This window comes from Coenobita brevimanus, chromosome 101 (genome assembly GCF_032717465.1).
Source record: "Coenobita brevimanus isolate Jiangsu-jjx chromosome 101, ASM3271746v2, whole genome shotgun sequence".
NCBI classification, from domain to species: Eukaryota; Metazoa; Arthropoda; class Malacostraca; order Decapoda; family Coenobitidae; genus Coenobita; species Coenobita brevimanus.
Window position 1 is genome coordinate 68,143,640 of NC_137054.1, and position 21,241 is coordinate 68,164,880.

The following is a 21,241-nucleotide window of genomic DNA, read 5'->3' on the forward strand; positions in this document are numbered from 1 at the left end:
GTGCAGTATTAGAGCCCCAGCTAGTTCATATGGATGTTGTATCTTTTTTTAATAACTGCAATTTTTGACCCGGCATCTAAAAGCTCCATGATGTGTGGCGCGCAGTGCAGGTGTTGTAGAAGCGGCATATCAGGCGAAAATACTGGGGTACATATTACTACTATCTGGACATGGCAGCATCGAGGCGTGTGGTGGGTGTGTAGCAGCGTGGGTGAAGGCGGTGGCGGTGGGAGTGGAAAGACGGGTTGGTCGGTGGTTCCAGCCTCTGTGTTTCCTTTGCATCATTTACAAGATGATGTCCAGCATCACCAGGTTCCTTAAAAGGTAACAATATCCTATTATCTGTACCAGGAAAACAAAATAACAGTGCCATAGAATAAAAATTCATTAGAAATATTACACGCAGCTTATATCTCAGCCCATTTCAGCTCATGATGTGCTTATAAAAATACGAAGTTTATGGACGCTATTCTTTACTGAATAAAATATTTTTACAGTTAACATAACATCAGCGTGAAGAAACTACGGCGAACTCTCGATCTTCATAACAATAAAAATAATTATGTTCCGACCCGACCTGTACAGTGCCTCAACATTTCTTTCATATCCCCTTTGAACACAGTAGTCGCTCCAGATATATAAATGAAACAATCTCACAGTCCCGTGATGCTCTCCAGTAACAGCATCCACGTAATATATCTGACGCAACAAGATTACAAGACTGCATTTAAACTTAGGAGTGTCTTAACCCTTTCGTGCACAGCAGAACACGACCCAGGCAGTTTAGAAAGTTACCTAAAGGGAGAGTACAAATGTCTGGACCTGTGAGCACTGCAACCATGTGTCTGTAGGCAAAGGGGAGTACGTTCTTTATCTTCCCGCAACATCCTGACTGCAGCAGCTTCGCCTGGTCCTATTTCTGAAACAACCATACTTTATTCCTCTTTGTTACAAGGGAAGTATAACACAGAATATTTACAAACACATTACCCAGCGACAAGATAAAATAGGGTGTCCCAGGAATTGACGTACTGACTTCAAGAGGTGATTCCTGAGGACATTCTAAGATATAAAGGTTCTATGAATACAGATTGGTTTCGCAGGCGATGAGTAAAAAGCATTTGAATCTGAACGGCAGTAGGCCTAATGGAAAAAAAATATCGATTTGCACCCCGTGTTAACATCCTCTTTGCTTTTCATTTCTTTATTTTTAGTGAAGAAAACCCAGACAATACTCAACGAATGCACTACGAGACGTCTGACACAAAAATAAAACATTGAAGAATACAGAGGATGGTAACATACGGTGGAGATGGATATTTTTCCCAGTATAACCAATTATTTTTAAACTTCATTTACTCATACTCCACAAGTGTAGCGAATTCCATGCGTTATTAGAATCACCTCCTGAAGTTAGTATGTCAACTCCTGGGACATCCTTTATTGTCTGCAAGCATACTATCTCGTTCCATGGTTTTGTTCAGTATTGTAGCAAGCATACTATCTCGTTCCATGGTTTTGTTCAGTATTGTAGCAAGCATACTATCTCGTTCCATGGTTTTGTTCAGTATTGTAGCAAGCATACTATCTCGTTCCATGGTTTTGTTCACTATTGTTGTTAAAGAGTGTTGGCTGGTAGGTGTACAGTGGAATACAGTGATGGCAGGAATACAGCATCAGCAGCTTCTCTGTGCCTAGCGCCACCACGTCATGTACTCTTCCTACGGGTGTGATGGGAGGGGAGTCATGGATAGGTGATCTTGCCCTTACACCTGCACGTGGCGCCGCAGTTCCGCAGCCGCTCCTTGCCTTCTGGTGTGCCGCCCCCACACAGCCAGCGTGGAAAAGCCTCTTTCAGACTCTTGCAGTTACTCCACTGGTCAGCGAACGGGCAGGAGTTGGTGCATAACTTTTTGGCCTTGCAGTGTCCTTCGCAGGCCGAACATGGCCGTCCAGTGTCGTACGGCCGCCACAACCGGCCCAGGTGGTTCCCTCTGCCGGCACAATAGGCAGTGACAAGACAGGTGAACATCACAAACCCTGAAGTAAACACGGAATCAACAATTTTCGCCATTACTTTGCTTTTGCCACCGACCAAATCATTATTAATTCTACATTTCGTGTGTTTTGTATGGCTGGTTGATCCCAAGATACTCGGGTAGCCATGTGCCAAACAGATAGTTATGTATTTACAGTAGCTCAGTGGGTGAAAGTGTATGATATCACCATCTTTACCAACACAACATATACCGAGACAATATTTTAACCACATACTGCTGAAAATAATCTACTAAATTATTAGGATTCTTTTGTAAAGGGTGTAGAAGTAAAAGTAACTCAGCACTGAATCATGAATACCGAAAATACTACGAATCCAACAGGTAGTGTACAGCCGTTAGTGAATCACCAGTCAGTAAATGGAAGGAAGGTGGTTTAGATAAAATAAAAGTTACAGATGTAGTTATAAATGAATTAGTTAAGTCGCGGTTGGTGAAACTCGGTGATCTTTGTAATAAAAGTGGTGCTACGACTCACATGGGACAGTAGTTACAGACGTAGTTGTAGAATGGCCTCGGCTTGGCGTCGGCACAGTATGCGAGGCCACACCCCAGCTTGTGTGAGGAGTACCAGACCATCTGCGTGTAGTGACCCACCACATCCAGGTCGTTGTGGGCACCGTCGTAGGTAAAATTGTTCTTCTCCAGCCACCACGTCTGCACCGCGAAGAACCTGACCAACACACACAACACGCACCTCTTACTGTCTCATTCGCAGCAGCTCAACTTTATACACCAAAACAATAATAAACGGGAACAAGCAATCCCATTTTATCCCTTTGCGACACGAGGCTGAACTATCTTACTCCAGTACATACAAAGACAGATAGCCAGTCTACTTCGCCAAATGCCAGTTCGTGACCGAGAAGGCTCTAGGGGATCGAATATGCTGGAAGGTCTAAGCTATGGGGCATTCTGACTACTAAAATACAGGCTGACCGTAACTATTTCTCTCTGATACATTGTTCTTAACCATTATCGATGCCCGTAACTCTTATGTTCTCCACATCTTTGTTCGAACCCCTTGGGAAGGATCGTAGATTAGTGACGTGAAACTTTGTTATTTTCAAAGCAAAATCTCAAATAAAGCTGAATTGGAACAATGACATTCTTAGGATTGATGTGATTCAGGATTAAAGCCAGTAATGTTGAGACAGTAATTTAAGCTGACTTGTGACCCTTTGTTCTTGTTTTTTAGTAATAATATTCGCAAAACGAGCAGTTCGAGATTGCAAACCTCCTCCAAGGCGGAGTGTGTGGTAGCTCTTATGGAGATGTTATCTTGTAATTTTTGTTCCAGCATTGTAGGCGTTATTTATCGAGGTAGATTCAGAAATGTTGAAATTGCCACAGTCCTGCAATGGAAGAGAATTCTTTTTAAAAATTCCAGGATCCGGATGATGAGCCGGATCACCACCAAAATCTATTGGAATTTTCCTTGGGTCATACCCTACCCCTCCAAAAAATTTCAGCAAAATCTGTTCATAACTTTTTGAGTAATTCTGCTAACAGAGAAACAAAGCAACACAGGCAAAAACTTAACTTTAGCGGCGGTAACGAAGAATTTCCATGAAAAGCAACATTATATATGAAAATATCTCGTTACAGAAGGTACGAGAATTTGACGAGTTCTTTTTACCAGTTGTAGGAAACTCTCGAGCCACGAAAGCAGGAGGTGTTCCAGCTGGCGTTTGATAGATCACATTTGATACGTTATTGCCGTGAACAGAAACCAGATGATTTTTCCTCAATAATATCTCCGCGAGGCAAGCAGTCTTGGACAGAAGGATTTCCTGCTAATGCCCTTGAACTTCAGTCGCATTAGACATCCCATCTTCCACATCATCATTCTCATTTATCAAGGGCTTATCAACATTATTTCTCGCATCGTTTCGTTCAGATTAAACTGTTACATGAAGCGCATTATCATTTCTAATCGAGATGACAAGAGTGTAACAACTATGGATGAATATGGAAGTAAGAAAATGGCACACATTACAAATAAATATGTATTGCTGTAAAGAGAAAGAACATAAACTGGGTCAAAAAAGTAACATCATTGCAAAGTACAGTAAATGAGCCACACACACACACACACACACACACACACACACACACACACACACACACACACACACACACACACACACACACACACACACACACACACACACACACACACACACACACACATCTCACTGGCAGGAGCTGACAGCGTGATTTTTTCGTCCAGGCCGCCATCTCACTTTCACAAAAAAAAAACTGGGATTTTTTTTTTAATCATGGCCCAAACGACGTCACAGCTGCAACGGGACCCTCGCCACCGTGACGCATCAGTCCAGAGAGATGGAGACCGGGGATCATTAAAGGACAGGAAGATGGTGTACAGGTAAAGTCGGTAATGGTCGTGTCTTCTTTCACGCATTTTATTTTTCCAAGCCAGAGTATTTTATTAGGCGGAAGGTGAGTCATAGGAGCCTGAGAGTGTTTACCATCATCGGGTCCTATGATCGGAAAAACTAAAATATGTGATAGTTCGCGCGAGCAGAACGAGCGAGAACGCAATTAAACAGGTCGAGTTTTGCCAGTACCACACATGATACCAAAACTGTGTTATTTCGGAGACTTGTAAAGCTGTAGGAGTCAAGAAACATCGCTGAGAAGGTGGTAAGTGCGTCGCGAGTGTCACTTTATTGTTTTTAAAAATGAGCACCAACCAGCACCAATATTTTTTCGGGGATTGTAAAAGCTGCAGCGCACCTACAAGCATCGATGGAAAGTGTTTGGAAAAGGAATAGAGGTTACTTAAAATGACTTCCATCAAAATTTTGCCTTCCTGTTGCTGAGAAAATCCAAAGTGACAAACAGAGCATCAAACTGCAACAAAAACTGTTATTTGGGAGATTATTAAAGCAACAGCGGACCTACGTATATCGTTGGAAAGCTTATAGAAAACATGTTACTTAAGTAGCTTTTCTCCAAGTTCACCGTCACACTTCTGGAAAAAGGCATTAAATCTCTAAATTAGGTACCAAAAGCTGTTTACCTTGGAAATTGATGAAGCCACAGCGGATCTGCGTACATCGTTGGAAACCTCATGTAAGAGTAATGGGTTTTATATAAGTGGCTTTTCTCAGATTTCGGCAATATAGTGCTAATGAGCAAAAAATACAAATAAGAAAGGCCAAAGTAGGCATAAATATCGAAAGGCCAAAGTAGGCATAAATATCGAGTGAAATGTGCGCCGCGCCTTGCTGATTTGAAAGTCGAAAGCCACGAAAATGACTGTATACACTTTCTAATATTTCGAAACAAGATAATTCAAGAGTCTGCGTTAATGACAAGGAAGTGGGATGGCAAACTTCTATGAACTTAACATTATTAGCAAGTTGACTCGCTCATATACATTGTACATATTCCAGTATGGTCGCCTCTAACTCCATTCAGGCTAGCGGGCGATATTACTAAGCTGAGGGAGAGTCATGGAAGTTGAGTGATAAAGAATTCAGTCAAGTCGTGCCTGTATTTTTGCGGGGGGTGAGTAGAGGGGGGTAAATTAGTGAAATTAATGAGTACGAAGGGTATTACGGATTTTAGTCAGTGAACAGAATCATACAGAATTAATTTCAATCCCTTCACAACGATGTATTTTTCATTGTATTCCCGATATCTCCAGAAAATGGTATTCAGCATTGGACACATTTTTTTTCTTTAATTCAACTGGAGGGGTTAGACACAGCCTCCTTTAGCCCCTTCAGTACGGGGCGTGTCCAAAGGTGAGGAAAATGTAGCGTAAAAGTAGCAAGGAGAATCAGTAAAAAGGAAGTCAGCGAATACAAGGCGTTAAAGACACTGCAGAATCTGTTTACTAAGAACAATGAAGTTATGTACGATGGTGACTTTCAGGGTATTTCTCTCTCTCTCTCTCTCTCTCTCTCTCTCTCTCTCTCTCTCTCTCACACACACACACACACACACACACACACACACACACACACACACACACACACACGACCGTTCCAGTCTGAAAATCAAAGTGTGTGAGAGTGGGCGATGCTTCCAGTTCCTGCGTCGATCAATCCCGTCGTAATGGAAAGTCAGAGAGAGAGTCACTGGAGATGCACTGGAAAATTATACAGTCCAGAGTTAAAATATACATCAAGGGAGAAGAGAAGGAGATCGAGGAGAGGGGAGGATAAAGCAGAAGAATACGTTGAGTGTGAGTAGGGTTGAGTGGTGGGGAAGGAGGGTGCTGTGTTGAGTTTTGGCACTGGTTTGGAAGTGTATTGGTGGCTCTCTCTCAAAATACACCTGTTTTAATGTTTATCAAGTGTAACTGCGAGGGGATACGGCTTGATTGGCTGAAGAGTGTGACTGTAAATGTGTACAGGGGGAAGGTTGATGCCCTGAAAAGAGGAAATCACGGAGGTATAGAACTTTTGAACCGGATAATGAAGGTAATGTGAAGGCAGTGATTGGAGAACGAGTGAACATTGATGAGATGCAGCTTTGTTTCATGCAAGGCAGACACCACTGATTCCCTACTCATTATTTGACAGCTTCGTGAAAAATGTCTAGGAAAGAAGAGTGATCTGTACTTTTTTTTTTTTTATCTGGAGAAGGCCCTTGACAGAGTAAGGGAAGTGGTGAAGTGGGCAATGAGAACGCATGAGATCGAAGAGTGGCTGGTTAGAGTGGTTGTGGCTATGTATGTGGATGCTCGCACACAGGTGAGAGTGAATGTAAATTTAAGTGATGAGTTTTCCGTGATAGTTGATGTGCATCAGGGATCAGTCTTGAGCCCCTTGATGTTTATCATGGTGCTTAAAGCCCTCTCACTTGCCTTCAGAAATAGACTACTATGAGAGATGTTGTATACCGATGATGTGGTGTTGATTGCAGAGAATGAAAGGAAGGAGGGAGAAAGGTTTAGGAAGTGGAGAGATGGCGTGGAGTACAAAGGCTTAAGAGTAAATGCAGATAAAACAGTGGTGATGGTATCTAGGGTTGATGGCGGTACTGTCAAACAAGAGGGAGAGTGGCCATGTGCTGTTTGCCACAAGAGCGTGGGAAGTAATTCCATCTTTTGCAGTGTTTGTGATAAGTGAGAGCATAAGAGATTTAGTGATATTAGAGGTAGACTGTGAAATAATACTGGTTTCAAGTGTGCGGTGTGTCGGGAGAGCATGTGGAGATTGTCAGGCGCGATAGGATTGATCTGCCTGGTGAGTCTCTTCAGCGTGTGGAGGAGTTTTGTTACTTGGGAGACATGCTGTGTGCTGGAGGTGGGGCTGGACCTAGCTCCGCGGCTAGAGTGAGGAATGGTTGGAAGAAGTTCAGGACGCTGTTGCCTCTCCTGACATTGACAGGGCTCTCCCTCCGTGCTGTGGGATCTTTGCATGCGGCTCGTGTTAAGAGTGTGATGCTGCATAGGAGTAACACACACACACACACACACACACACACACACACACACACACACACACACACACACACACACACACACACACACACACACACACACACACACACACACACACACACACACACACACACACACACACACACACACACACACACACACACACACACACACACACAGATTGACTCATAAAAAAATAAAAAAATAAATAAAAAAAAGATACAGAAAGGAAAAGAAAACGGAAACACGTTGTATTAGTTGTAGCAGTACTTATACCAAATAAATGTGTTGTTCATCGTTACCATGGGACCTGGTGTGTTGACACAAAGATGTTCTGGCCACAGGCACCGAGGCGTCGGACTTGTCGGTCTGGCGCCCCGTCATGCACCAGCAGCTGGCACGCCTCAGCCCACCGCTGGGCGTCCACCGCTGCAGCACGGGAGTAACTCTGCCACATACACAGGGACGTTAGTAGTATCAACATTACTATTATCGTTACTGTTTTTTCTATAGCATTTTAAACATGAAAGCAAGATATGTATGGCTTAGCATTATAACTAGATTCAGTTACTCGAAGTGAATCATTATTCTTATATGAACTGATCAGGTCTATTAACAGTTTGCCATCCTGTCCTGCAGCATTTACTGCAAAAGTGGAAAGTTAATTACAGCACCAGTAAATTCATACATTCTTTTTCAACATTCAGAACAGAACTGCATCACCAGATAAGGGGTGCCCAACTTCCAGTCCGCAGGCGTTCGGTAACTGGGCAGTGAAAATATTCTTAAGAAGTACAGGAAATCCTAAAGCATAATAATAAGCTCCAGTATGATTACATCAGTTGCGTTCGTTGATGATCTTAACATAAACTGGTGGTGTACAAATGTGCTGGTTGAGACGGGTGAGAGCAGGTCAGCCGTCTCCCATCCTCCTCAGCATGACCGGCCTGTTGCAGGAAAAGAAGTGCTGGCATCCCACTGGCTGGTAAATGAAGGTTTCACCATTCGATATAAAATGTTACCAGGAATTCCGGTTCTGGGTTTTGCCGCATCCCAAAGGGCAGCCAGTCGTAATGTTTCTCCCTGTGTCACTCACTCACTCACCCACTGAACTATTTTACTTTCTTGAAGAAAGGCATTATTAAAGGAGAGTTAGGAATTGAAATTTGCACAAGGGTACAAGTAGATAACCCCCCCGAGCAAGGCTTCAGGCAGGGTGGGTCCCACGAGGGCTGCCCCCCACGGGGGCGGCGGCCCCTACATACTCCACCCAGAACCGTTAAGCATGGTGAGCGTTTTACCTGGGAACATAAACTTTGACAAAGGACTGAGCTTTATTCGCGGCAGGTTATAAGTATGATGAAACCCTCGAGAGCCACCCCACGCAGGAAGGGCGATCCCCGTTGTCCTCAGCCAAATTAGTTACTCACGGCCAATGTTTTTAGCCGAAAAACATGAAATTTTGCATACTGATGTGCGTTCACCTTTGCCATGTTTTGGGAAAGGTGGACCACCTACAGTTGCCCCTTACAAGGAAAATGGCAGCCACCAGAAGTCCCTACAAAGCCATTATGCACGGCCAAAGTTTTTAACCAAGGAACACGAGATTTTGTGTATAGGTAGACGATTACCCCTGCAAAAAAGGAATCCATGAGGTAAGGATAATTTGAAGGAGGGATGGTGAGGCAAGAATGGAGATAATAGATAGGTAGATGGATTGATAGACAGATAATTTAACGTATCTACGGTTTCCATACGTCTTGTTGATCAGAGATATTTTTTGAACGAGCGAGCAATGAACAGACTAAGATATATAGAAGGGTGTAGACGCCTAAGCCACGTACAGCAGCAAAGTGTGTTATTTCGGAGACTGTTAAAGCTCCAGCGAATCTACACACATTGCTGGAATGTTTAGGGAAATGTATCATGTGTTGCAAAAGTGAAGGAAGGTTCGATTATATGAGACAGAAAAAAAATGAAAGAAAGAAAAAGAGAGAATTACATTAGGCACCAAATTTGTTATCTTGGAAACTGTTAAAGCCATAGGGAACGTACGGATATCGTTATAAATCTATCAGAAAATAACAGATATTACATGTGTCTGTTTTTCAAAATTCGCTCCCATACTGCTGATAAAAACTGCAAAAAAGCGCCAAATTTAACACAACAGCTGGGTTTTCTCCAAAATTTTTAAAACTATAACAGACTTACGCACATCGCTGGAATGCATACTTACGTGTCTTGATTCAAAATTTGCGATGATAATGCTAAAAAAAAGTTCGAGCAGCATCCGACTGAATACAAAAACTGCTTTATCTCAGACACTGACCTACAGCGGACCTACACACTTCTTTGGTAAGCATGTAGGCGAAAAAATGAGCATTACATACGTGAAATTTCTCAAACTCCATCACCATACAGCTGAAAAAGGCGGGAACTGAGAACCAAAACGGTGTATCTCGTAAACTCCTAAATCAACAGCAGACCTACGCAGATTGATACAAAGTTTATAGAAAGCCACAGGTGTACTATAAAAGCCACAGTAGACCTATGCATATCACTGAAAAGATTATGGAAAAGCAATAGGTGTTTACTAAATGCCTCTTCACAAAATTCGCCATCACACGCCTAAGAAGAAAAAAAAAGTGCCAAACCCAACGCCAAAAACTGGGTCATCCCGGAAATTATCGTTGAGGTAAGCGAACGGCCTCGAAAGGACCAGTGGATTTAAAGCTGTTAGCCTTATACTCGTACTGCTTTGTAACTTCTCCTTTCTTCTCCTTTTTTCTCGAGCCTCACCTCTCCCTGTCTTTTCCTGCCTTCTCACCCCTCTCTATCCTTTCCTCTTAACTCCACCCCTCTTTTTCACCCCCTCCATCTCCTTCCCTTCCCCCTACTTCTCTGTCTTTCATTCTCTATCCATCACCCTCTCCTTTCACATCCATCTTCTCCTTTTCCCTTTTTTCCCTCTGCTATCCTTTCTCCCTCTGTTTTCCTCCACCCCATCTGTAAGTTCCTCCTCCACACCTTCCTTCTCCATCCCTCCCTCTTCTCTTCTCGTCCCTTCCCCTTCTCCATCCCTTCTTCTCCATCTCTTCTCTCTGCTTCTTCACTCTCCATTCCCAACCCCCTCTTCCATCCCCGTCTTTCCTCGCCATCTTCCTCTTCTGCCCTCCTCCCACACCATCTCCCCTCCTTCTCTTCCTCCCTCCCTTCTTCAACCCCCACCCCCTTTCTTCTTCTCTTCATCTCTCCCTTTTCACGATGGGAAGGGAGAAGGGGCAGGGGAGAGAGAAGAGCCAGTAGGATGAAGGGAATAATAGTGTTAGAGTATAGTTGCCTAGTTTAGCTTAATTGTGTTTTTACAGACGTGTTAATACTTTCCATAGCAATTCATTTACGTTCCCTAATGAGCTGAGTTTTTTGTCCTCTGTTTCTCCTTTCCTCTTTCCTCCTTCCCCTCCTTTTCTCCCCGTCTCCTTTCCTCCTTTCCCACCTTTTCTCCCCCCTTCCATTCCTCGCTCCCCCTTCCTTTCATCCCTCTCCCTCTGCCCTCCACCCACCATGGCCAGCATATTGGAGGCTGTGGGCTTCACCTTCGACCTGAACAAGTTGTGGAAGTGTACAAGCCGCCTCTGGATGACCCGCTTTCCCGGTGCCAGCGACTTCAGCTTCAACTTGCTGCCGAACAGACGCGGACCTGCGGGGAAAGAGAGGAGGTCAGGCGAGGTCGGTCTTGTATAGATTAGAAGTGACATGATGAGTTACTCTCTCTCTCTCTGTCATTTATTTGGAGATACAAGGGAACAGTGTCCTTAAAAGATTAGACCTCAGAGGCAGTGAGTAATACAGACAGAGAAAGACAGCTTCGGGTATGAAAAATTGTGTATATGTATGACTGAGAGTGCGAGTGCCGGGCGACTGTTGTAAAGGAGAGTTGAACCGAAAACAATTCAGAATATTTATTGTGTGTGTGTGTGTGTGTGTGTGTGTGTGTGTGTGTGTGTGTGTGTGTGTGTGTGTGTGTGTGTGTGTGTGTGTCTGTCTGTGTGTGTCCTTCAAAACTCGACACGGAATTAATATCGTCTTGTTTGTCCCCGTGGCATACCCGTGTTGCATTCCAGCCTTAAAAACCAACACTATTTTTACAACATTATGATTTTTCTAGAACGAAGCGCTTTGACTACTTCTGGGTCTTGTAAATTTGCTAGTACAAATCTAGTTACACATTTTTTTTTAAGTATATGCATAAGAAAATATGTCTAATCCTCACTTTCCTTTTTATTTCTGATCCACCTTGTTTCTCCACTGCTTTCCAACCTCGATTCCTCTCTCTCTCTCTGTCTGTTTCTCTCTCTCTCAAGGAAAAAATATAGTGACACAATCTTTCCATCGCCACCTCGGGAAGTTAAAGACACAGTAAAATGAGAACAGTGTAGTTTAAACTGTCTCGTCTCCCTCCCTCTGGCTTCTAGTGGTGGTGGTGGTGGTGTGGTGGTGGTTGTGGTGGTGGTGTGGAAGTGCTGGGGTGGTGGTGTGGAAGTGCTGGGGTGGTGGTGATACTGGGGTGGTGGTGGTGATGTTGAAGTGGTGATGGTGATGGGATGGTGGTGTTGTCGTAGCATTGTGGTGTTGTGGTGATGGTAGTGTGTTGCTGTGGTGGTGTTAGTGTGGTGCTGTTGTGGTGGTGGTGGTATGGTATTGTAATGGTGGTAGTTTTGTGTGGCCGTGGTGGTAGTGTGGTTTTGTAGTGATGGTACTGTGTGGTTGTGGCGGTAGTGTGGTGCTGTGATGGTGGTGATGGTAGCAGTGTGGTGTTGTGGTAATGCTAAGGCAGTGTGTGTTAGTATGTTGTAGTGATGGGAGTAAACAAAGTAACACACACACACACACACACACACACACACACACACACACACACACACACACACACACACACACACACACACACACACACACACACACACACACACACACACACACTCTCTCTCTCTCTCTCTCTCTCTCTCTCTCTCTCTCTCTCTCTCTCTCTCTCTCTCTCTCTCTCTCTCTCTCTCTCTCTCTCCTTTATGCATACGATACAGCCTACAGACAAGCAACATAATATAGTGTCGTATATTCCCATTTTCCATACTTTTAACTCTCCATCTAAAGGTAGGGACAACTCTAGTATTCTGTTCCGGCTAACACCAAATATATTCAACTGAGAGTGAGCCACAGTAGCCTGGGAGTGGTGAGAGTACTGTAACTGTGTATTTTGGAGTGAGAAGTTAGGCAGATAGTGAGGTAGTGAAACAGCCACTCGTTATCAATAGAAAACACCAAGACACACGATAAGATGTACCCCCTTTGGAGTGACATTAACCAGCAATGCACCTCGTCTCCCCACTCCCCCCCAAAAAAGAAATATTATGTTTTTTATTCGAGGCTGCGGGTGTGATTCAGTAACTTTAATGGCGTGTAGGAGGCTGACACAATTATCTTTTATTTACTCCGAAGAAAGTGAGATCATCCTATTGCCGGGAAGACCTCAAGGGTGAAGGGTGACGCTAACCTCGTCCGCCAAAAGTCATACTGTCTTCTTACTATTATCATACAGTTTTACTCAGTTAAGGAAAGCACAGTGGTAGTGTGGGGGAACTTAAAAAGGCTGTGTCTAACCCCTCCAGTTCTAATAATCAGTCCTAAGTTAAAATGTCCTGTGTAAGCAAAATAAAAGATAAACAATAAGTCCTCTGAACATAAGAAACCATTTCCCTGCGCTGACGATTATGACGCCAAGCTACTGTTACCACCCGACGGTTTTATTCGGCCGTAGAGAAACTTTCCAGACTCCAGCGGTTAGACACAGCCACTCTCTCTCTCTCTCTCTCTCTCTCTCTCTCTCCACAGCCAGGTCTATCTCAAGGCGAATTGAATCGTCTGGAAAGCAAGATTTATATAGAAAAAATCGTCCTCGCGGTAAAAGTGTGAAGGGAAGGGAGTGCCTTTGGAAACGAGTCTAGTCGGGGTTAAGGAAGCTCCGTAACACCTCATCCTAAGCGACTTACTTTCCTTATTCCACCTTACTGTTCTATTCTGTGATATAAAATCCTTCTAACACTGCTACACTCTACGAAGGTAATGCACGAAAGGATATCAACCAGCCATATCGAAAAATAAATCGCTACAGAAGAGGTGTTAGGGGCCCTCCTCACCCCGACGAGAATACGTGGCTCGGGGTGACTCAAGGTGAAATTTAACACCTGTCCTGGTAGTTAAAGATGAGTTACTTGGGGTTTTATGTGTTTGTTTATATATGCCTGCCTCTCTCTCTCTCTCTTCAGCATCTACTTGTCTCCGTCATTCGCTGGGTCATCTTCTTTGTGTCTTCGTCTTTATTACTCGTACACTTGTTTCTCTCTCTCTCTCTCTCTCTCTCTCTCTCTCTCTCTCTCTCTCTCTCTCTCTCTCTCTCTCAGCACAAGCCCTACAGTACACACACATAAATGACCTCTCTTCTTCAAGTTAAAGATGGCAGAGCAAAAAATGGATGAGGTGAACAGAAAGGAAGAAGTGGGGTGGATGGCGTGAGTTACTGTAAGATGGCAGTTTGTAGTGGGGCTGGACGAGCTGAGTACACCCTGTGAAGATGGGTGCTCAGTAAGGGTCTACATTGCCAGTGGGAAGGTCTAAGATACGAAAGTTCGAGGCCGAGGGAGGGTAGAAAGTATTGGGTGAGAGAAAGAAGAATGGCAATGGATGGTGGTGTGGCTGGGTAAGGGAGTACACGCTGTAAAATCGATGGTGTTTGAGGGAAGGCGTTGACGGAAGCAAGGTGTAAGTTCTGTCCGTGGAAAATGGCAAAAAACAAAAGAAGAAAGGGATGTGGGGTGGATGTAGAGGCGTGGGTGGGATCATCTGGGACTGTGGTTGGTGTAGGCGGAGGGCGCGGGTAGTGTCCTCTAAGTTAACGTCCTCTAAGTTGATGTTTCTAAGCGTGACGGTGGTATATTTCACACTTTCTCCAAGCAGAGTGACTAAAACAACAGTAAAGTCAGCATACACACTTTCACACACCATGCGTCTTGATGTGTAAGTAAACAAAAACGAAAATGCAAGATGCAGGAGCTCCAGGGGGCGTTTTGGCCGGCCTTGTAGTGTGATACGGTGTTTGGTGTGGTGTAGTGAGGCTTAAGTCGCTAAATTCTACGGGAGTGAGGCACACGTTCGAAAATCGCTAGTGAGAGGCCGAGGAACAGGGCCGCTCCAAGACATGTTACCGTATTAATAATGATAATAATAATAATAATAATAATAATAATAATAATAATAATCTTGGTAACCGGATCAACATACGGAGAGTGCAGTGTGGCGAGCTGTGTGGCTGAAGTTTTACGTGACCTTTGATTCCAAGAATTGCCCTCTTCTGTTAAACTGTTTGATCGTCCTAGATTAACACAAGAATATACGACACAGCGCAACACAACACAGCACTACACAAAAACACAGGCCAACACAGATAAATATAATACAACACAGCAACACAACTATGCACAACAGCACTACACAAAAACACAGCTAAATATAATACAACACAGCAACACAACTATGCACAACACAGCACTACACAAAAACACAGCCCAGCACAGCTAAATATAATACAACACAGCAACACAACGCTACACAACATAGCACTACACGATATGTCAACACAACAGAAAAGCAATAACACAACACAGTACAAAACACGGCAGAGGCAACAGAAGACTGTAACACAACACAGCAGCAAAGCACAAAGAAACATGACACAGCAATACAACACACCTACACAACACAGCAATACTACAACACTGAAGCACAACACCGCAACATAGCACAATAACACAACATAGCATCACAGCACAACACAACACAGCAACATAACACAGTAGTAATACACAACAGTACAAAAATACAGTACAAAATCAACCCAACTAAGCAGTACAACGAATAATAACACGGCTCGGACATAGCACACCTCATCAACATAGCACAGTAACACAACACAGCAACATAGCACAGTACAGAACAAATATAACAACATAGCACAACACAGTAACAATGAAAGACAGCAACACAACGAAAGATGAGCAACAAAACACAACATTAAATCCAGTGCAACATAAAACGGCGTAGGAACAGAAGACAACAGCACAACACAAGATGATACCATAACACAGCAAAACGGCATCATATCACAACACAGTAACACAACTCATCAACAATACAACACAGTGCAACACCACAGCCAATACTCTCTCTCTGGCTGGCAGCTTGAGTTCTGTCAGTCTCACCTTCCTTTCTGCCTCGTTCATCTTCCTTTAGGGAATGGAGTGAAACCTTCGCGCTTGACATATCAAAGCCGTTCGACCGAGCCTGGCACAAGTAATTGATTACCACACTGACCTTCTACGACTTTTATCCTTCTCCCTCTGCCTTCATCTCTATCTTCATTTCTGGACGTCCTATGGCTGCTGTTGTTGATGGCCACTCGCCTTCTTCTAAACCTGTCAGTGGCGATATTCCCCAGTTCTCCCCTGCCACCAGATTATTTCCATATATACCTTTCACACCTCCATTCACTTCTCACAACGTCCATCACAGCACTTACCTCAGCAGTCACGGAATGAGGGTATAACACACCTCGTTTCTGACTTGGCTGTTATTTCTGATTAGGGTAAAGGAAACCATGTTGCTTCTCAGTGCATCAGAAAATCAATTCCTTTATTTTGTAACCCGGCAAAATCGTCCACAGAAATATCCATCAACATTCAGCAGTACATAGTTCTCCATCATCTCTCAGTTATACAGATTGTCAGACAGATGGATGGATGGACGATAAAAGAACTAGTTGTAAATGGACAGATGGATGATAGAGACAGAGATATAGATGGATAAATAGATAGATGGTAGATGGCATAGCAGAAGAATTATAGACACAGAGGTGAATTATTAGACTGGTGTATGTATTTACTGAGTAGGTACATTGGCAAGTGATTACACTACACCCTCCTTATACCTCACTTGGCATTCTATAATTTGCTTATACGATCAGTGAGGATTTCCCCATTTGTTTTCACTTTCGCTATACGATGTCTGTGATGGCATGTTTCTTCGTTACATGATTGTTTTTCTCGCTACACCTTTGTTCCAGTGCTAAATTCATTATGCGATCAGTCTTTATACGATCTGTTAAAACACACACACACACACACACACACACACACACACACACACACACACACACACACACACACACACACACACACACACACACACACACACACACACACATACATCCGATTTTACACCTTGAGAATGAGTACTGGCGCGATTGTGCCTCTCGTTGACAGGACAGCCATAGTGTTCTAATCCATCAAGTGCCAGATGATTTTACTCAGGTGATATCAAACCATCGGAGCCTGAGAGTGTTAATGTATAGGGGCGAGATGAGCGTGACGTCAGTGTTGGGGTGATGACGCAAATTTTGGGGCGGCGTGCTGGGAGGAGGCGCTTATCCGTCACCTAATTATATGCACCGGTGGACACTTAGATTTAATTAACCCCACCCCCCTCCCCGTTGATTGATACCGCCTAATTATGACGGTGGGCCCTTACCATCATGACATTATTGGTGGGATTTGGTTGTTGTTATAAGCCGTGTGTGTGTGTGTGTGTGTGTGTGTGTGTGTGTATTAACCTGTTATGCACGGAGATATTTTTTCATTTCTTCTTGACATGCTATAACAATGCTGCTGACGGAGCCTGAAGTCATTACGTGTCTAGTGATGGGTGATGGACGAGGAATAAACCCACCTGGCAGCAGCAGGAATAAACAAAATTTACATCCTCAAGTTGAAAGGGTTAATTACACTGTCGCATGATAAAACAAACGTATCATGCAAGGGAAGAGACAAACTTATCTACACAGTCATTCACACACTTGGGGGTCATCAACTGTCTGCTGCTTGGTGATGAACTCAGAGTAAAATCGCTACTCAGATGTGGCTAGACTTCTCAACCTGGAGGGATTATATAAAGCCTTAATTAATCCCTTCAGTTTGTTAGGATTTTCTTAAGCTGCGTAAATTTGTGCGGCAGAAGCAAGACCAAAGTGAAAGAGACGTCACCAGCATTCAGTGTATTAAACCTGAGAGAGCGAACGTGAATGCAAACCCACAATTTCTGAGGGTCATACATCTCAGAACTTTACCCTTTCTGATCTGGCCCTGAGTTTTCTTCTGCAGCTAAATTCATATAGTTCAGTGGCAAAATTTGACACTACTACGGCTCTGTACCCTTTCCATGGCATCTCCTCATGACTAGAGCCATATTCTAATGTTAATTTATTGTTACAACTCTGTACTGATGAGGAGAGACATTTTTAGGCCAGGTAAAAGTAAAAAGGAATATAGTTGTCTTTTCCCCGCATGCCACATTTCAGAGTGGATGCAGCTGCGAGGTAGAGAAGCCACACACACTTTACTCTCATCGTGGGGTTTCACAAATGTCTCAGAATCCAAGAGCTCGTCTGATCTTTTATGCTCTCAGGTTTCATAATACGAGCGTGCTTACTTGCCCTCTTGTTCATCCACTTCTCGGAGAACACCTTGATCTTGGACTTCACATCACTCTTATTCCCTAACCTGTACCGCCAATCATCACAGGACAGCCAGTAATACAACCATCTTACCTGACCATCCACCACCATCCAAGTCCGTCTAACCCACCCGTCTTAGAAGACCCCCCTTCCCCTTCTGGTTTCCCTTTTCTTCGTCATTTTTGTGTATAAACAGTGCGTGTCCTTGCTACCATGTGGAGCATGTTTTGCTTTTGATGAAACTATGTTAAGCACAGATGTTATTCAGGTTCACCATATAATACTGCAGTTTCACCTTCTGCTTAGGGTAAAATGCATTTCGTTTTGTTGTTTGTTTTCCACACAAATAATCACGTCGCCACTTGTGATTCGCGCCAATACTCTAATTTGCACCTTTTGTGTAGCACGGCAGCGGTTACAAACAAAATCAGCCACGCATAATCTCATAAAATCGTTACTTCTGAGTCCAGTTTTATCTTTACAGTGGCAAAGCCTGTGTTTTAGGGATGTCCAGTCAAATAAAGTGCTCTAATTATTCAAATATTTTGGGTATTCACTTTTTTCCAGTCTGATCATTTTCGAATAAGTCAGCGTCATGAGGTCATAATATTTTTCATGAGGATTTCAAAAGGGCATAATTCAAATCTCAGGGTTCAACATTTACACAATTAGAGGCTTCTCCATTTGACACCCCAACCCACCCGCTGGTCTGGGGAGCGAGCGGCGTGTGTAGGTGTTCCCGCTCACTCGCTCGAAGTTATAATTTGAAAGGGGTACGATAATTAACCCCTTTGGTATGACGTCTGTTTCCTGCTAATGGCAAACGATTTCATTCAAATTAGAGACGTTGGGTGGTGAAGAAATTGAAGTAGGCGATATCTGACCTCCTTTTCTCTCTCAAGATTAATATACCGTATGTAATAATTTAGATGTACCAAAGATAAAATACAAAAACATGCCACCTTAAACAAACCCAAAATTTCATCCTTTTGTGGCTGATTTAACGTATGTCATTGACGGAATAAGGTTGTGCCACGGGTCTACATCCCCTCCATAGCACTTCTTCGTGACCAGCATCATATCCCAGCCTTAATTTACAGCTGAGGACGCAAGATGAACCCGTGACAGTTTTAGGGTAAGAGAAATTAAGCATAGTATTAATCTTGTGGTTTTCGTGCCTTGTTGGTGACGTGGTTGGACGATGTTGTTGACACCTGGTCGAGTGGTTTCTTTGACCTTTGTGACGACCCATGACCTCACAGGATAATTAATAAGCCCACACCTGTACCTGGTTGGGGTCAATGATTTTACCACCCCCATTACTGATTTTAATTTGGCCTCACTTTCATTATTGTGTTGTTTATGGGAGGTTAGTGTTATGTAGTGTGGTGTGTGTGGTGTGGTGTGGTGTGGTGTGGTGTGGTGTGGTGTGTTGTGGTGTGGTGTGGTGTGTTGTGGTGTGGTGTGTTGTGGTGTGGTGTGGTGTGTGGTGTGGTGTGGTGTGTTGTGGTGTGGTGTGGTGTGGTGTGGTGTGGTGTTGCCTCGTGTTGTACTGTGGTCTGTGTAATGTTGTGTGTATTGCGTTGTATTGTGGTGAGCTATGTTATTGTGATGTGGTGTATTGTGCTGTGATATGCTGTGTTGTGTTCCAGTATGTTCCGATATAGTGTGCTGTGTTGTGTTGTTTTGTGTTGTGTTCTGTTGTGCTGCTTGTGTTCTGATATCTTGCATTAATTTGTGTTGTGTTTTGCTGCGTTGAGTTGTGGTGTGTACTGTATTGTGATGCCGCGAAGTGTTGTGTTATACCGTGTTGTGTTGCCGTTCTTGTGGTGTTGTTTTAAATGTCCTCTGCATAGATTACTACCAGACTAAGCAGTGAAATTTTAATAGTCGGCTTAATAGGAATAATAACTAACACAAAAACAAGACACCAGGCCAGACCAACAACAGACACTATACACTCAGACACCAAAGTTCTAAATACTCATATACTGGACTAGTAGTAGTAGTAGCAGTAGTAGTAGTAGTAGTAGTATTTAACAAGTATTCTTTAGTCATCAGCACCTGTGAATGAGATAAGGAACAACCATTAATATTTATACAACAATAACTTACGTCTGTCTGTTCGCCATGACGTGGAAAGGTGCAGCACAGCCGTCAGCACCAGCACGGTCAGCACACATAGCCGCTCACCACACCGCATCGTCACCACACCGCACCGCCGCACGCCAAACACAGCCTCCCCGTCCGCCTCACCACACAGCACCACTCAGCGCACCACAGGCATCACAGCTGGGGCGTGAACTGCGGTGGTACAAGGGTCATCTCAGGGCTTCGGATTCGTATATATCAGGGGCTTTAATTCGCAGGATAAACATAACATCCAGCCACCTAACTACGCTTATCTCTAGGAACTCTCTTGTTGTGGTTTTTTCATTCTTTTTTTCCTTTGATATTCATTCTACTTTGGTTTTGATGTGTTTGGTAACAGTTTAAGTGAAGCTACAGCATAAGCAATCAGTCTTATAAAAAAACTTAGGGTCAAGAAAATTCGTAAAAATGGCTCGAGGTTACTTACAGTGTCGAGAGCGTTGATGTGCCTGACGATCGTGAAAGATGTGGAGTTTACTGTATACCACTTATCCTTTCTTATCCTGGTTATTGTGGAGTTTTTGGCTTTATTCACTTCGTTATGACTGTCTTCACCAGAGTTTAAGTAATAACAAGTTTGATCTCAGTTCGACACCAAAACAACCTCGGCGAGACTTTCCCGCAACGTCCCAAGTTTTTCAATAACGGTGTGTGAGTACAGGTTGGGAGTGCCAGTGCCGCCCGCTCATGGCACCCTCTCACTGGCCCTCCTGATGTCACTGCCCAGCCTCTCCTCCTGTCTCAAGGCCAAACAAAAGAAAGGTCAGTTGAGTTGCATTACAGATCACATCATATTGTCACTATACCGATACACTGTTGATCAATATAAGCTGCCATACAGTTCGGGGAGAATCCATGTTTTCCCCAAAGGACGGTATAGTACGATTACCAGACGCTTCCAACATGTCAAATTTTACGGAAAGGAGGCGGGAGTAGGTTCTTGGAGATCCCGCTTCCCTCTTGCACGCCCCATGGTACCTCAACACCTTC

The 21,241-nt window shown here is 43.7% G+C and overlaps 1 protein-coding gene across 1 annotated transcript; it reads right to left on the reverse strand.

Annotated features, from left to right (window-relative positions):
- Positions 1 to 1,744: 1,744 nt before the first annotated feature.
- Positions 1,745 to 20,303, reverse strand: LOC145414948 (cysteine-rich secretory protein 2-like). The gene is made up of 5 exons (XM_080284360.1): positions 20,216 to 20,303; positions 11,043 to 11,179; positions 7,782 to 7,927; positions 2,536 to 2,730; positions 1,745 to 1,994 (listed from the first exon to the last, which is right to left on the reverse strand). The coding sequence occupies exons 1-5, from the start codon at positions 20,301 to 20,303 to the stop codon at positions 1,745 to 1,747; spliced, it is 816 nt and encodes a 271-aa protein (XP_080140486.1).
- Between the last annotated feature and the right edge of the window lie 938 nt (positions 20,304 to 21,241).

Bases quoted from the DNA above. Each gene is read 5' to 3' on its own strand.
- LOC145414948 (XM_080284360.1), bottom strand. From the start codon at position 20,303: ATGCGGTGTGGTGAGCGGCTATGTGTGCTGACCGTGCTGGTGCTGACG. The intron at 11,180-20,215 runs GTAAGTTATTGT...CTTTCCCCGCAG, and splicing joins GTCATGGCGAACAGACAGAC to GTCCGCGTCTGTTCGGCAGC. The intron at 7,928-11,042 runs GTGGGTGGAGGG...TGTATGTGGCAG, and splicing joins CCTCCAATATGCTGGCCATG to AGTTACTCCCGTGCTGCAGC.